Source organism: Lygodium microphyllum, chromosome 11, assembly GCF_053477565.2.
Source record: "Lygodium microphyllum isolate KBCC chromosome 11, Lygodium_microphyllum_v1.1.10, whole genome shotgun sequence".
Classification (NCBI taxonomy): Eukaryota; Viridiplantae; Streptophyta; class Polypodiopsida; order Schizaeales; family Lygodiaceae; genus Lygodium; species Lygodium microphyllum.
Genome location: NC_141145.1, coordinates 152,587,637 through 152,605,566, shown reverse-complemented (window position 1 = coordinate 152,605,566; position 17,930 = coordinate 152,587,637). Strand labels below are relative to the sequence as shown.

The window sequence follows — 17,930 nt, the reverse complement described above, 5'->3', positions numbered from 1 at the left end:
TCAAAAGACAACTCCTAATCAACTTGTGCGTAGATTACCTAAGATTGGGATGAGCCATCCACCATGTATATCTTACATTCTTGGCAAGCAAGATAAAGATGCTATTCCCAGCAAGGCTTCACGACGAGCTAAGGAACCCTTGGAGCTTGTTTCGACAAACTTATGTGGAGTCTGGACCGATGAGGACGGAGTCCCTTAAGAGGAGTTTGTACTTTATGCTAACTGTTGATCATAATTTTGATGTAGGCATATATTTTGGAGCTAAAGTTAGAAGCATTCTCACACTTTAAGGATCAAGTGACTTTTGAGGAGAACAGGTCTAGTAGAAAAAGACCCTATGTTTCAACAAGGAAGGGGAGTTTGTCTCCTGTGAGCTAACTTGGTTTTGTGCAAATCGTGGCATACACCAAGAGTTTGCCAACACGAATACCCCTCACGAGTATGGCATAGTGGAATGGAAGAATTGTAGTGTGATTGAGATGGCACGGACTATGATGGAGCATCAACAAACATCTCAATGTCTATGGCCTGAAGCAATGGCCACTACTTTCCACATCCTTAATCAACCCCCTACATCGGTCGTAGTTGGTATGACACCTTTTGAGACTTACTTTGGTCAAAAGACGGATGTCTCTTATTTCAAGGTGTTTGGGTTTGATACTTATGTTTGAAAGGTGAAAAGGATCGAAGCTTGCACGCGAGCTATGGTGGGAGAGCAAGAGCAAGAAAGAGAGAGACAAGAAATGGGAACTCCAACAGTCACAATGTGTGACCGTCCTCTGCAACCTGGAAATCCAGTCCACTGGAAGGCGATCGGTTATATGACATGCACTGCCGTACTAACTGCCTCAGCCCAAAAACTCTGGGGTAGGCCTGCATGGCTAAGCATAGAGCGCACACGATCCTGAATAGTCCTGTTCATGCGCTCAGCCAAACCATTCTGGGGTGGGGTGTAAGGGGCGGTCAACTGACGCTTAATACCCCTGTCATCACAAAACTGCTCAAAAGCACGTGAGACATATTCTCCAACATTGTCAGTCCTAAGGCATTTCAGCCTATACCCAGTGTGGTTCTCAACAAGAGCAAGCCAACGCTGAAAGACTGCCAAGACATCGGACTTTTGCTTTATGGAATAAGCCCACACTTTCCTGGAAAAATCATCAATGAAGGTAACGAAGTACTTCGCGCCACCCATAGACATGCAAGGCATAGGCCCACAAACATCGGAATGCACCAATCCCAAGGGCTCACTCATGCATGGCCTACCCGATTTCTTATGCGTAGACCTATTCTGCTTACCATAAAGACAATGATCACACGAGTCAAAACGTGCATAGTCCAAAGGCGGAAGATACTGCAAACCAGATAACATTTTCATTCCTTTCAAAGACATATGCCCCAAACGGGCATGCCAAAGTGATACATGTGGGATAGAGCCCACTGCCAAAACATGGTCTACAGAAGACCCAGATACAACAAGAGGATAGAGACTGCCAGCCTTGGCGCCTCTAGCAAGCACAAGTCTGCCTTTGGTAATCTTCCAGGCAGAATCCCCAAAACAAACATGAAACCCTGCATCATCCAACTGTCCTGCAGACATAAGACTGCGCGTAAGCGCAGGTACATGACGTACATCCCTAAGCAAAAATGAACTGCCAGTGGAAAACTGCAACTGAATATCACCCATGCCCACAATGTCAAGAGACCTGTCGTCTCCAAGTCTGACTGAACCAGATATAGTGCGGTAAGAGTGGAACCACTCACGCTAAGGCGTCACATGGAAGGATGCTCCTGAATCCAATAACCAGCACTGTGCATACATACTAGATGTCTCAGTCAAGTGTGAAGCATCAGAAGAACTAGCTGCAAGTATAAACTCATCACCACCATCGGACTCCTCAGTCTGCGTGACATTAATTTCCTCAATCTTGACACTAGACTTCGCAGGTACAATGCTGCGATCAGAGGACTTCTCCTACACTTTATCTTTCCCCTTCTCCTTGCGCTTCTCAGTGCGCAACTCATGACACTGTGGTCTAATATGGCCCTTTTTCCCACAATGATGACAAGTGACATTTGCATTGCGCCCACGCGACTTACTACGCGACTTGCCACGAGATTTAGACCGACCCTTCTGCGAGTCACGGCCTCGGCCATTACCACGGTCATACCTGTCATTCCTGCCTCTAACTGTCAAAGCATGACTACCACGAGAGGCATCCAAGTTTTTGCGATTCACCTCTTCCTGAAGAAGAGCACTCTCAACATCTGCCAATTTTAGAGTAGCACTAGAGGCACAAAGAGCAGTGCGGAATACATCCCATGACTCATTCAGAGTCCCAAGCAAGAAAAGAGGAGTTACTTCCTCTCCAAAGGTGATATCCTGCGAAGTTAGGTTCTTCAGTATAGCATGGAACTAGCTCAAGTGAGCAAACATAGTTGCATTATCCTTCATTCGCAGATCCATAAGCTGCTTCAACCAGTACATCTGACTCGCCGGACTTTTCTTATCATAAGGATTCTTGATCTTATTCCATAGATCCCATGCACTCTGTGCTTCCTCAAATACATTATAATGTACCTGTTCAGTGAGAGCCAATACAATCGTGGACTTGCATAGCTCATCAAGTTCAAGCCAATCGTCAATGTCCATAGTTTCAGGCTGCTCCCCACTCAACCGAAGTGGCTTAATCTGAGATTTCTGTACCAAAACCTGCCATATTTGACTCTTCCAATTAAGATTAGTTGGTACCATCCAACTTTGTAATGTTAAAGATGGCACTATCATGCGAAGATGACGCCATTATGCAGGCTGGAAATGCCCAAACAGTCCAAAACTGCTTGCTGTTTTACTGCAGAAACTGCCCAAAAATGACCAAAACGGGGTCCAAAGGGCGAGCAAAGTGTGCCAAAAGTTACTGCCCACTTAGTACTAGGTGCGGTACACCAAATCAGGATATTTCAGCATGAAAAATACACCTCAGTCCACCAATAACTGCTTGCTGTAATAAATTGCAGGTATGCAGTCTAGAGAGCAAATTGTCCCAAAATAGGATCCAATGTCAAGCAAACAATGCTAGGTCCAAAGCCGGCATGAAACGGACATAAGCAAGGCCAATGACAGTGAAAAGAACATGAGCTCAACACCGAAGCATGTCAAAATAACATCTGCCAGTGAAAGGCACACCCCCAGACACTCTAGGCAAAGTGTTCCTGTAACTGCCAAAACCTGACACAAATAGGTGTCTGCTCAAAGAGAGATCCAAATATGAGACTCAGCTCATAAGCATCCTGTGAACCAAGAGTACATCAATGCATATCCATAAAGATCGGAGTATGATCCCAAAGTCTCAATGCGTATGTAGCTGCTCAAGACATAAACTGCTCCAAATACATGTAAGTGCTCCAATAGCATGCAACTGTCAAAGGTCAAGCAAGCATGTAAAATGCTCCCACTGGCACAAAAGGCGTACAAAGCGAGCTCAGAAGCTCAAACAACCCAAGAGAAAGCACCAGTGATAAGTGACCCCGTCAATGCATCAAGCGCATCCAAGAGAGCATGACATACATGAAGCACCGGTCGTATTAACCATGAAGCAATACATAAGCTCAAATAAGCTCTCGGTCAACTCAATGACATCCAAATAGCAACCAAGATCAGTGATCAAGTAAGCCGGGAATGCTCAAATACATCCAAATCCAAGCTCCAAATGTCGGTATGGCATACACGAACCAAATAGCATATGTCACAAACCAAAGCATGTAATGCAAAAGCCTAATTGTCAAGCAGAGACATGAGGCATAGGCGGTCCACGAGCATGCTAAGTTGGTCCAAATGCCAGTGAAGACGGAGCTAATGCGAAGCTCAAAAGCATCCCATAATCTCATACATATGCTCCAAGTCGTCCCCAAATGTCAGAGACATCATGCCAAAGCTCAAAGCATACATCTGGTATCGGTAGGTAAGTGCCAAAGCATGTAAAGTGCCTTCAACCCACTGTTATTCCAGCATGTATTTACTGTTCTAAACAGTAGATTTCAGCCCCGTATTCAAGCCAAAATCGCTCCAAGTCGTCCCCAAATGTCAGAGACATCATGCCAAAGCTCAAAGCATACATCCGGTATCGGTAGGTAAGTGCCAAAGCATGTAAAGTACCTTCAGCCCACTGTTATTCCAGCATGTATTTACTGTTCTAAACAGTAGATTTCAGCCCCGAATTCAAGCCAAAATCATGGTTAAACCAAATGCATACATCCCCAATACATCCGGGTAGGAAGTAGACCGCATACGGGCATCAAATAGCTCCAATGGAATGAGGCATAAGCAACAAATGTCAGTGTTAGGGGTGCTGCCCTGTTTCCAGCACTGTTATGCAGTGAATGACAGTTTCAAAACTGAGAATGATCAGCTCCCAACCTCAATGTCAAGCCAAAGCATCAAAATGACATCCAAAAATGGCTCAAATGCCCTCCAAATAGGCCAATGATGAGTGCTCCATGAGCAACAAAGCATTCAGCTGTAAAACGTGGAGGTCAAAGTCTGAAAATGGGCGCCATATTCAGCGTGTTGAGGCCTGGAGTGCTGCTGCCAATCACGTGGCTGAATGTTGAGTGTGGGGGGGCTCAATGATGGCCCAAGGTAGGCACATACCAAGCTATAAAGGCCCAATGCAAAGGGGAGGGAAGATATGAGCTATGGAGCTCAAGAAGAGTGGCTGCCCTTTGTTCCTGCCCTGTTTCAAACTGAGAATACACTCAAATGCCTGCAAATGCTGAAGCAATACCTCAAGGGCAAGGCCCTGATGAAGCTCAAGAAGGCCGGGATGGAGCTCGGGAAGCCGGGGAGAGTCGGGAGCTCAAGAGGTCGGCTATGGCTGCCGGGATGAAGACCCAATGCGTGAAGCGAGTCGATGCGAAGGTCGGGAAGCACCGAGTCGAGCTCGAGCAAGAGAATGCCAAGCTCTGATACCAGTTGAAAGGTGAGAAGGATCGAAGCTTGCACGCGAGCTATGGCGGGAGAGCAAGAGCAAGAAAGAGAGAGACAAGAAATGGGAACTCCAACAGTCACAATGTGTGACCGGGCCTTCCTTTATTCAAACTGTCACTAAAAGAATAAAGAATAAAGTGACGTGACGGGCGCCCGCCACCTGCAGTGTGCAGTGGCGGGTACTGTCACTGTAGTAATACACGGGGCGGCACGGCGGAGGCGCCTTTACCCCCAACAATGTTCACATCCAGAAGAAAAAGCGAGATAAGTTTAAACTAGCTTCCAAGAGATAGGTGTTCGTGGGTTATAGCTCGTCCCAAGGATACAGATTTTATGGTCATGTTTCATGAGAGATATATATGAGTTGACATGTTTGGTTCATGGAGTTTCCAGCTACAAAGGAGAGTGTTGAGCATCCTGTCATTGGAGATTCAAGTGACAATTGGGCACTTGCTCCAGTGCCTTTGAAGCCTCGGCCTATTGAGGCTCCACTCTCAATGGAGGAGAAGATTGCTTCACTGCTAGATTCACATAGTTCACCGGCACCGATGGACATTCCAGAGGCTTTGGCAAAGGCTAAGCCGAGAGGGACGTATTGCCTCCTCCTCCTTGGGCATGTATTACACTCGGAGATTCAAGGATTGAGGGAGTCCCTAAGGAGTGGTAGCTACAGGATGGCCTATGGCGCTCTTGGAGGACCTCCACATTCAATCATTCATCACTTGCAAATCCTTTTGACTCAAGTTTGGGACAACTTTGCCACATGAAAAGACATAGTCGATGAGAGCAATTATGGGCAGATGTAGTAGGGTAGAGTTGGGCTGAATTGAAAAGCATGCACGAAGGATTTATCAACATATTTGGGACTGATTTACTGCAAGATTTTCGTAAGGTTGTCAAATGAAACCATATGCTTGATCATAGAAAATATCCAATTGGATCATAATTAAATTTGCACAATCAGTCATTTGTAAAGCTCTCAATGGCATGCCCTTTAAAAACTACACTAGGGTGAGGAAAATGCCACCATCTTTCCATGTATTTGGAGTAGCTATGCAGGAACAACAAGTATACCATGCAAACATGCAACATGCTTACCATGACGATTATGAAGCATATGCATGGCATGGACATCAACCTCGTGATCAACAATACTATGAGCAACATTCTTCTTATGATGGACATTATGGATAACATCACTATGATTATGGGTAGAACATCATTGCTACGAACAACAACATGCATACGATCATGCTCATGGACATGGGCAGCATTATGCTAGGGGTATGCACACTCGTCATTTGATTTTGGGCGGCAACATCATGATTATGTTCATGATGGTTATGGTTTTGGGCAACATGCATGCTATGAACCTTGTCAAGAATGTGGGCAACACACTTGTAAATCTAGATAACAACATAGCTACTATGAGCATCATATTAATGATCACATTTATGAGGATACATTTACTTAGCAGCATGGTTCTTATGAGCAGTATGCTAGTGGTTATCTATATGATGACTTTTTTTAAAAAAAATCAGCATCCAATTGATAACCATGATTCGTTCTATGACCAATTTTCATTGAATGCAAACTATGCTACTTCCTTGGAGCCATATCCCAATGAGTTAGGATAGCATGCTTATAGGGGATACACCTACGCAATAGTGGACACTTTGCTTGCTGATGTGGGCAATGCAGAAGAAGATTGGACATACCTTGGTGGAGAGAGGACCTGGTGCCAATGCCCACACAGCCAATGACTCACTGTTGTACACAATTGTCTCATGTTTGGTATATGGATTCCATTTCCCGAGCATTCTTCTAAGTTCTCTTCTTTGCAGTGTTCTCCCTTTCTTTCTCTTCTGTCTTGTGTTCAGCAGTTTATTTCAGCACTTGTTTATGCTTCCATTCCTGCATCCGCGACTAACATGGTATTAGATTTTGGGATCTCTACTCCTATTGCTGTTTTTCTACTGATTACAAGTCTACCCCTGCTGATCATTGCCTTTTCCTGCTTGCTGCACACTGTCTACAGCCTGGCGACTACTGTCTGCTGTCCATCGCCCTGTTTCCAGCTTATATAGACTGCATTTTGATTTTCCACATTATTTTATTGCTGATTAACCTGCGTTTTGATGTTCAGCTGCTGCATTTACTGCATTTAAAGCCTTTGCAAGCTGGGTGACAGCATCTGCTACCTTCTAATAGTGTTTGTTGGTTATTTTCCCTTTTCAAGGGTCAATTCTGTGTGATCAGCTTGTGAATACTGCATGTGAACTCTATTATTAGCAGTCCTTGCTGATTGGTTGGCTGTACACCCTCTCTCTCTCCCTACCTTCACTTCTCTTATCTTCTCTTCTTATCCTCTCCATATGGCTCCTCCGTGCAATTCCACTAATGATAAGTTGCATGGGCCTAACTATCTAACATGGAGTGCTTTCATGAATCCCTAGTTTGTGCAAAAGAGGTTATGGTACATTGTTTGTGAAGCTATTCGATGTACTCGGCATCCTTTTCCCATTCTTGAAGATTTTGATTAGGACAACCATGAGGAAGCTATGCTTACATGGGATATGGATGACACGTGGGCCTATTCTACTCTTCTTCGATGTATTTCTAAAGAAGTTCTACCGACAATTACTTCCTACAAGACATCTCTAAAAGTATGGTCAAAGCTTTACCTGTTGTACGAGGCACCCTCCACCATGCGTGCACTGACCCTTTATGGACAACTTCAACAAATGAAGCTTGAGCCTAAGAACACCATTCAATTTTGCTCCGTGTTACACGAGTAGAGGACCGGCTTCAACACATGCAATCTACACTTCCAAAAGTACGTCTCGTGGGAATGGTACTCTATAGGCTCCTCTTGGAGTTTGATGGAGTGACGAATGCTTTGAGGGTGCAGACGTCATCTACCCTTGTGAGCTTCACACATATGTCATCAATGCTACTTGAGCATGAGGCATTGTAGAATCTACAAGGGAGGCTTCCGTCTCATTATGGGGGTTCTGATGAGGCTCTTGCAGCTTCAAAGAGGGGCGACAATAAGTCCAAGGCCCAATGTTACCACTGCGATAAAAAGGGCCACTTGCAAAGGGACTACAAGGAGTTAGTAGCCTCACGGAAGAAGAAAAAGAAGAAGGGCCACTTGCAAAGGGACTACAAGGAGTTAGCAATCTCACTGAAGAAGAAGAAAAAGTGGGATACGAACTCCCCGACGAGTCATTCTCTTACTCATACTACGACTCTAATCCTCCAGCCAAGGATAAGTCCAAGGTGCAAAAGGGATCTGCTCCTTTAGATCGAGAAAAGAGCTTGGTAGCTCCTTTCTCCGTTGCTTTCTAACACAGGTAATAGAGTCATCCCTCGAGACTCTCTAGTGCCAAAGAGGGAGAGAGAGAGGGTAGTGGGATGGGGTAGTGATGCTTCATCTATACATGTGTATAGGTACACGGGGTCCAAAGAGGGACCTCCCTGATGCATCAACTAAAGTCTGGTAAGTTCAAATCCTAGAGCCGAGATTGACATCTAGATTCATGATGGGCTAGTATTTGGCAAAGAGCACGATTGGCTCCTAGTCTGAGTTCACATGAGGAGACACTTTGGCAATCTTGGCCAAAGGTGGGGAATCCATGGTCACATATGTTCAGAGGCATTTTGGTAGAATGGTCTTGTATGCTACTGTGAGATATTGATCACGAACATAGAGACATAGAGCACTATTGTTAGCTCATGAGTAAGTCTCCGTCATGCCTAGTATTACTAGTCATTTTAGGCATTTTATTGTGGCATGTATGATGCATATTCAGGCATTTAATGTTGTTGAATGACCTAATGCATTATTTGCATTCTTTTTGGCCTATTTACTTTGGCTCCTCCTCCACATTCAGTCATTCATTACTTGTGGATCCAATGCATACCTTGGTGAAGAGAGGAGCCAGTGCCCACACAGCCAGTGACTCAATGTTGTATGCAACTATCTCGTCTTTGGTATGTGGATTCATTTTTCCAAGCATTCTTCTGAGTTCTCTCCTTTGCAGTATTCTCTCTTTCTTTCCCTTCTATCTTGTGTTCAATGGTTTATTTCAGCACTTGTTTATACTTTCATTGCTTCATCCACTTCTAATACTTAACACTCGGACTCAATTGTGCTTTCCTGTAGGCTTGCACGGTTCATGAGTGAACCCAAGGTGATTCATTATCCAACAGATACTAGAGATTCGGCTTTGGTTCTTTTAGGCTGGACGGATTTAGATTGGGTCAAAGATATTGACCAATGTAGGTCAATGACAAGGCATAGCTTTACTTTGGATGCAGATGTTATCTCGTGGAGTAGCAAGAAGCAGCCCGCAGTTGCCCTTTCTTCTACAAAGGCGGAGTATAGAGCAGTATCTTCTACCACATGTGAGACAATATGGCTTTGGGAGTTACTAAGAGAGCTTGGCTGCCCACAAACAGGTCCTTCAACACTTCATTGCGACAATGAGAGTTGCATTGCTTTGGTACAACAAAGCCCTCTATTTCATGATAGGTCAAAGCAGATTGAGATCCAATATCATTTCATTCAAAAGAAGAGCTTGGATGAGACTATTCATGTGGTATACTACAAGACAAAGGACAATTTGGTAGATTTGTTTATGAAGGCACTTCCTCAAGTTATTCTATGACAACACTCCAAATCCGCAACCTTATTTTGCATCCAAGATCTAAGAGGGGGGTGTTAGAGATTTAGTCATCCCCTGAACATCAAGCTACGATTGATACAATCAGCTGTCTCAAGCACAATTACAAATTTCCTGTCAGTTTCTTTCTTTGGGGCATTTTAAGTAGTCACCAAGAGCAAGCTCCTTTTATCGGGCAGATTGGACAATATTGAGGCGGGTAGTAGTGCCACGTGGTAGTATGGCAGCTGATCGCTATTTTTTGGCATTTATTGCAGCCAATCAGCCAAATCTAGCTGCTGGTCAGCCAGTTTTGGCTGGCCTCCCTCATCATTTGATGTCTATTTTTTAATTGTATTTATAGCCAGCAATCAGCCTGCCCACCTCACTTGTTGATTTCAGGTGGTGAGAGAGATCAGCTCAAGGAGATACTTCAACAGCCCATTCGTATACCTGCATTCTTCATTTCAGCATTCATTGACTACAAATTTATATATTCTTCTATCTCTTTTCTCTCTCCACCTTCTCTCATGTTCATTGTCTTTCAGTCTTGTCCATACACTTCCACATTCGCTACACTCTGACATTTGAATCCCTACAAGTATATATGTGGTTGATGAAAGCTCTTCAAAGATTGTGTTTAGCCCTAGTGGATGAAACAACTAGGATTTGGTTGTGCCAACAATGCAAAGTGTCAACAAGAAGACCACATATGTGCCTTGGAGATGGGATCTCTCATCCACAATTGTAGTCATCTATTTAGAGTAGACCCCGGAAGGCTGCAAACAAGATTTGCCAATTGGGCAATTTCCAATTGGTTTTTCAAACGATTCCTTGCAAAATCTAGTTGTTGATGTGACATGGATGGAATTCTCTAATGTGGTCATGGTGGATATTTATGGTAGCTATGATAGGTACTAAGTAACAAGGACACTTCGAAAGAGAAAGCAACAATGAGACAAGTACCAATTTCCATGCACTAGATCATTATGGAAGTCTTCAAAGAGGCTGGTTGCACATCCATGGATTCAAACAGGTGCAATGTGATTGAGAAGAATTACAATTCTAGTGGGGGAGAATGTGGTACACCTATGATGTGGTAGCATTTTCTTCTAACAAAGAGACACTTTTTCGCAAAAAAATGAGCCTGAACCTTGGCCAAAAAGTTCATGGACCTTGACTACATAATTTGCCAAAGTATTGTACATTTAAACAGGCCTTAATGGTTGTTTTACTAGTTAAAAAGTGGGTTTTAATTGTTAGACCAATGTTGTAATTATTTGAAGCCACTCGTGATTTTCAATCAATTGATCATGGAGGTCATGGACTGTGCCTAGTTGTCTAGCATGGACCATGGTCTCTAGCTAATCATCCTCTTCTTCAAGGAAACCAACAACAAGATCACAAGTATAGGATGGTGCAAGCATGAGTAAGACGTTTGAGAAGTGTGAGCAAAAGAGCTTGTGACTATGCAAGTGCACTTTCCTAGATCACGCAAGGATGTGCTTCGCGTGTACAAAGTTTGAGAGTGTGTTGGATAGCAAATGTCTGGAGCTCTCAAAGCCATACCCTATACAAATCTCTATAATTGTTGTTAGTATAAGAGTTTTGTTTTAGCCTTTAGATTCTCTTGTATTTGTGAGTTGTAGAAATAGGATGATGTGTTTTACAAGGACAAACTTGAACAACAAACGTGTGTAAAAGTTAAAGCTTTAAGAACCGAAACAGGAAGAAAATTACAACTCTAGGGCATTTGATGAGTTTTGTTGGTAACATGAACTTACAACATCATACAATCCCCTACAAAATGATATTGCAAAAGAAGGAACATGACACTTTGCGTGAGTGCTCCTAGCATATTAAAAGCTAAGTATTTGAATACTGGATTTTGGGCTGAAGCTGTCCAAACAGCCATGTATTTTCTTAATAGGCCTCAAACCAAAGCCCTGGAAGGTATGACTCCTTCTAAAAGCATTTTTGTGTATGAAGCAAAATGTATCTCACTTACATGTATTTGAATGAAAGTTTTGCATATGTTCATATACCAAACAGCATGAGAACAAAGCTAGATTTTGAGTCTGAAAAGTGCATGATTATTGGATTGGGTATGCACTTGAGGAAAAACTGTACATATTAAATAACCCTTGGAACTAAAAGCTTGTTCTAAGTAGTAATGTTGTGTTTGACGAATAAAAGGCTACATTTCACAAGTACGATAAGAAGATCAAGGGCTGATATATGATTTGATGATGATCAAGAAGGTGGCGGTCAAAGTATTCAGCATGGTATTCTGTTGTGAAAGATGAAGAGAATTAGGTCCCTTTCCTTCATCCCACAGCAGTTGTCACAAACATGTGTGCAATAGCATAGACTATTTCGTATTAGTTAGCCGGTGCAGCATGATATCAATCATCCGCGTGACTGCTTAGTCGTGCAGAATCATAAAGGACTAGTGGTATTACATAGTGGATATGCGAGGCTAATCATGTTCAGCTATGAAAACTATGGATTCATCAGTATATGGTCATGCATTTTCTGATTGCTTGTGCGAAGCAATTTGCATCGCATGGGAACGTCAATAATGCATTGGATGATAATAAAATGGCCTCTAAAACTCTACGGTCTAGTTTTCTTCTGTCCGAACCATAGACAGTACACAGCAAGAAGGGTTGAAGGCGTGCCTCGCGAGAAGCTTCTGGCTGCAAAGAGGCCCCGTCCTTTGCCTGGCGAAGTACCTAACCTCAGCCCGCGAGCTGCGAGGGCTGTTCCGACTGAAGACTCGACCTCTTCCATCTCCTCTCTCTCTCTCTCTCTGTCTCCCTCTTCGCAGTGATCACACTTCCAAGTATGCCCTGCCCTGTCTTGCCAAAGGCCGATGCCACAGGCCTTTGTCTTGGTACAAAGCGCAAACCAAGCCTATAAGAAAAAATTACAGCGGGGACGCGCGTAAAAGTCTATGCGAGCAGGTGAGTCTGTAAAAGTAACTCTATCACCATTTATTTTTTAAGTCTGTCTATATAGTGCATGGATGGAGCTAGTGACCGTGTTAACTTACATTTGTAAGTAGAGAGAGAGTACCCTTCAATATTGGAGCATGTAGACTCCATTCCTATCCCCCTCACAAACATATCATTGCCTTTAGGGTGCTCCAATATGTTTAGAGCTCCCAAAAATTGCCATATCCGTGACCTAATGCATGTAAAGAAAAAGTTTCCACCCAAGTTTGGTAGGCCATCTCAAACAATTAAATCAAGCCAACTTTGGGCAAGTCCACTTAAATATTAAATTTGGGCATCCTTTTGTGGAACAGTGGGTAGGCCTATTACTTTCTAATTAAAGAAAGAAAACATGGCTAATTTGAATGGCTTTTGGGAAATTCAAATTTGCCACTTTACTCTGCCTCTCTCATTCAAGCCAGTAAGCTTGGGAGAAGCCATGACTAGTTTTCTACATTTTGTAGATGAGGTGCTCAATTTTGATGATGGGAGAGGTTGAATTGACACCATGATTGTTGAACTATCGTAGTGCATATATTTGGAGGATCAACATGTGCTTTCATTGTCTTGGATCAATCTAGGGTTGAGATTTCATTGTCTTGGATCAATCTAGGGTTGAGATTCTCTCTCTCTCTCTCTCTCTCTCTCTCTCTCTCTCTCTCTCTCTCTCTCTCTCTCTCTCTCTCTCTCTCTCTCTCTCTCATATATATATATATATATATATATATATATATATATATATATATATATATATATATACTAATTAGTGCTAAGTAGGCTTTTCTTGATCAGGGCTGATTAGGCTTTGTATTGAATTGGTAATTCATGGATTTCTATGCAAAAATTAGCATTGAATATCATTATATAGTAGTGTTTGCACATGCATGTAGTGCTTCCTAAGCATAGAATCACCAATCATGCCATGGACAATATCGTAATGCATGAATGAACCTATTAGAATACATGTATGATAGTTTTGCTACAAAAAAGGTCACTATTAGTGAGAGCAACATGTAGCAAATGTATTAGGAAAAAGCTAGAGTGATTTATATTAGCCTGCATTATGGATGCAAGGACAAGTTTAGGATTGACTTGTTGCTATACAAATTAGGGTTTTCATCTAAGAACCCTAATCATTCTTGAGTGCATTTGGTGCAACCTTATCTTATAAAATGTCATTATTGATGACAACAATTGTGGGGAGATGCCCTAGGGCGAAGTTGGGTTGAGTTTAAGAGCATACATTGTAGATTCATTGGCATATTTGGAACAAATCTACTACATTAGAGAGTAGGGTTTGTTGAAGGGGTTGAGAGAGAGAGAGAGAGAGAGAGAGAGAGAGAGAGAGAGAGAGAGAGAGAGAGAGAGAGAGAGAGAGAGAGAGAGAGAGAGAGAGAGAGAGAGAGAGAGAGTGTGTGTGTGTGTGTGTGTGTGTGTGTGTGTGTGTGTGTGTGTGTGTGTGTGTGTGTGTGTTGGGGTAAAGGCGAATGGCCAATAGCCAAGCAGGTATCCCTTGTATCAATACACACTATATAGTCATATTGGAGTGAAGATAATAAAAAATAATGGTACCATTTCATTGTACCCACTAACTCTGTTGTGTACTATTCTCTCTCAACTGTCTTACACTACATAGCTTATGGACTCTATAGCTTCTATGTCGCATCCATTGCTACTTTCCTCTCCACTAGTACCAAAGCGGCATTTGAGGAAGCTTGTGTTTGGAGGGAGAAGTCTAATGAATGAAGCTTCTTTGCCAAGATTGAGGATTTAAGCTTCTTCTATGGCATTTTATACTTGCTAAACATATATTGATATAGATACTATTTTCGTTATCGAGCTTCTACTATGACATTTTGTGCTTGCTATAGGTATCTTAATAGAGGGACTAATCTTATCACTAAGCTCTATATCTAAGTCAAATAGGTGTCTCAGCTTGAGGAGCCAGTGAGGCTTGATTTAGGGGCTTCCATAACCCAATTTGGTTACATTTGGGCAACCATTAGTGGTTGGAATTGAAGTAAAATAGCTTGGTTTCGATGTTTGAGAAGAGGTTTTGGTACATATCTTTGTTATATACAAGCACATGTGTGTTTAAGGAGAGGCTTTGCTTGTCAAAAACAAAAGGCTTAAATAGGGGGTTTAAGTAGGGCCTCTAAGTATAAGGTCTACTTTAGTTTTAGAGAAAAGAGAAGAGATAGACTTGATGGTTTGTTGAGGTAGTGATGTGTATGAGTTGTGTTACTTACCCAAATGCTTTAAAAAGCTATTTATAATTAAAACCACTTGTGTTCATGCATTTTATTGATTTGGGTTACTAATACCATTTTTCCATGCTTTTCATGTTTTGGAAGCTACATGGCATTTATTTTATCACAAAAATCCTCTCTTGTAACCTTAGGATTAAAATTGATTAAGTTAAAACTGGTTTTACATTATAGAAATAAGATACATGTGCTTTGGAGGTTAGTTTGCTTGAGATTTATATATGGGGAATTCCACAAAAAAAAATGTAAAAAGATTGTTATACATTAAGAGTTATCAAATTATTTTGGTATTGCTTTTATCATTGTAGTAGTGAGCACTTTGTTTTGTAGTTTTTGGTCTTGCAATTGATCGTATCTTGGTTGCTTGTCATGCATTTGTCTCAATTTTGAGCTCTTGATGCCATTTTTACTATTTTTTGGCTTTGTGTAGCACTTAAATTGTAGTTGATTAGTCTCTTTTTGACTTGTGATTGAACATACTTTGGACATTCGAGTGTGCATGACATGTTGCAACTATTATGGCTTTTTCATCCATTTTTGAAAATGCCTTATTAAATATTGAAAATTTGGATGGTACTATTTTTTCTTACTAGAAAGAGTAAATCGTTCAAGAGAAGTAGGTAAAACCAATTAAATGTAGGGGTATTAAGCTTGAGAATATGGGTATTTATGTATGGGAATAAATAGATGAGTTGGCATGTTTCACTATCGTGTTGATACTCTTAGACTTTGTATTTTTTAATGTAAAAGACACGAAGGGTACATTTGTATATGGAAAAAGCTTGGTGATCTATATAAGAAAGGTACTCTCAGTGTTTGTATATTTTAATGTAAAAGACATGAAATGTACATTTGTATATGGAAAAAGCTTGGTGACCTATATAAGAAAGAAAGTGCAACTTTGCATGTCTATTAGTTGAAAAAACTGATTGATCTTGGCATCGAGGATGGGGGCTTCTATATCCAACCATCTCAATAAGTTCAATACTATTTTTAGCCAATTGACATCTTATAAGATCACCTTTCATGATTCAATTAAGGCTATGTTCTTATTAGTCATCTTTCTTGAGAGTTGGAACACTTTCAAGTTAGCCATTAGTAACTCCACACCTATAAGTGGTCTTATGAGACTAATGTTGAGAGCAATTTGCTCATTCAAGAGGTGAATAGAAATAGCAATACATGTTCAAAAAGCTCTAGTGTACTTATTGTGAGAGAAAGGTCAAATGCAAGAGGGAACTCTTATGAGAGAGGTAAGTCAAGGACTAAGTCTCACAATAAGAAGGATATGGAATGCTTCTTTTACAATAAGAAGGGATATATAAAGAAGGATTGCTACAAATGAAAGAACAAGCAAAATGGCAAATATCAAAATGAAGATGATAGTAAAAAGGAAGAGAAAGAAAAGACAAAGATAGAGGAGACTAATGTGTGTAGTAGTGATGATAGAGATATATTATATCTATTATCTTTTGGTGATACATTTTTAGTTATCATGGACAATGGCATGTCAAAGAATTAGATTTTGGATTCTTCAACATAATTCCACATCACTCCACACACAGAGTGATTCACTACTTATCACATTGGGAAAGAAGGATGCATTTGCCTTGGTAATAACTATGAATGCAGTATTGTTAGTATTAGGGATGTATATTTATCATTGCCTAATTGATCTTACTTTGTCTTACGAAATGAAGGTCATGTTCCAAACTTTACTAGAAGTCTAATTAGTATAAGCAAGCTTGATGATTGTGGTTACAAGGCGATCTTTGGATATCATATATGGAAAATTTACAAAGGGTCTCTTGTTGTTAACAAAGGGCTTAAATTTGGCATTTTGTATCATTTATATGTCTTCGGAGTTAAAGATCATGTTGTAGTTGTCACTGAACAATCATCAATTTCCTTATGGCATCACTTTTTGGGGCACATGTCAATGACTAGAATAAAATCTTTGTGCAGTTTGAATTATCTTCTATGTTTGAACTTCTTTGATCTTGGTTTTTGTAAGCATTGTCTTTTTGGCAAACAAACTAAATTGTCCCATAAGAGAAGTCATGTCATTAGAATATCAAAGTGTTCGAACTTGGTTCATAATGATTTGTTTGAACTTGGACTCATTGGGTGGAGCTTCATATTTTGTCACTTTTATGGATAATGCCACTAAGAAGGTTTGGGATTATCCTCTTCATAAGAAGCTTGGTGTGCTCCCATGCATGTCAAAAGTTCTTATCATTTACCATTAATTATTCAGGTAAAAAACTTAAATTAAGAACTAATAATGGTGGTGAATACATTTCTCATGCCTTTATGAACTTTTGTGCAAGCCATGGTATCAAAAGAGAGATGAGAGCTCTTGAAAATCCAGCTCAAAATGGTGTGGCTAAGAAGATAAATAGGACCATTCAAGAAAGGGTTCGTAGTATGCTCTTCAACATCAGTCTTACTAAGGGGTTTTGGGTTGAAGCTATAAAGATAGCAATACACTTGATCAATAGTTCTCCTAGTAATTGGGTGGAAGAGTTCCAAATGATTTATGATCTAGAAAGAGGCTTGGTTATGATCACTTATGTGTCTTTGGTTGTGAAGCATTTATACATGTAACTAGGGACAAGCAAAGTAAGGTTAATCCTAAGACAGAGAAGCGTATCTTTTTGGGATATGGAGATTCAAGAGAAATGGGCTATCAATCATGGGATCTCGAGTCTAAGAAGATAGTACATGACCATAATGTCATTTTTAATGAGGATAAGATACATAGCCAGCTCATTAAAATAGCTAATATCTATAGAATAATATTCTAAGAAGATAGACAACCATCTTGAGTAGTTTGTATGACCTATTTCACATGATGAAGGGCTTAGATAGCCAAATAATGTTGACATGGGAGTGCCACATGTAAGTGGATAGCCTCATGTTTTATAGAATGGAGTTAGTTTAACAATGGTCTACAAGGGTTTCTAGACTACTAGATATATACATTCAATCTCTAAACTATGCCACAGTTACG

The 17,930-nt window shown here is 41.0% G+C and overlaps 1 protein-coding gene across 2 annotated transcripts in view; it reads right to left on the bottom strand.

Annotated features, from left to right (window-relative positions):
- Nucleotides 1–12,623, bottom strand: part of LOC148029539 (histone-lysine N-methyltransferase ASHR1-like) — a 128,485-nt gene extending 115,862 nt beyond the window's left edge. The window contains exon 1 of one of the 2 annotated variants that reach the window (XM_087688395.1): nucleotides 12,336–12,623. In XM_087688395.1, the coding sequence (XP_087544521.1) occupies nucleotides 12,336–12,447 (112 nt within the window). In that variant the 5' untranslated portion in view covers nucleotides 12,448–12,623. The remainder of the gene's footprint in view (nucleotides 1–12,335) is intronic. The other variant, XM_087688396.1, reaches the window with a different exon arrangement.
- Between the last annotated feature and the right edge of the window lie 5,307 nt (nucleotides 12,624–17,930).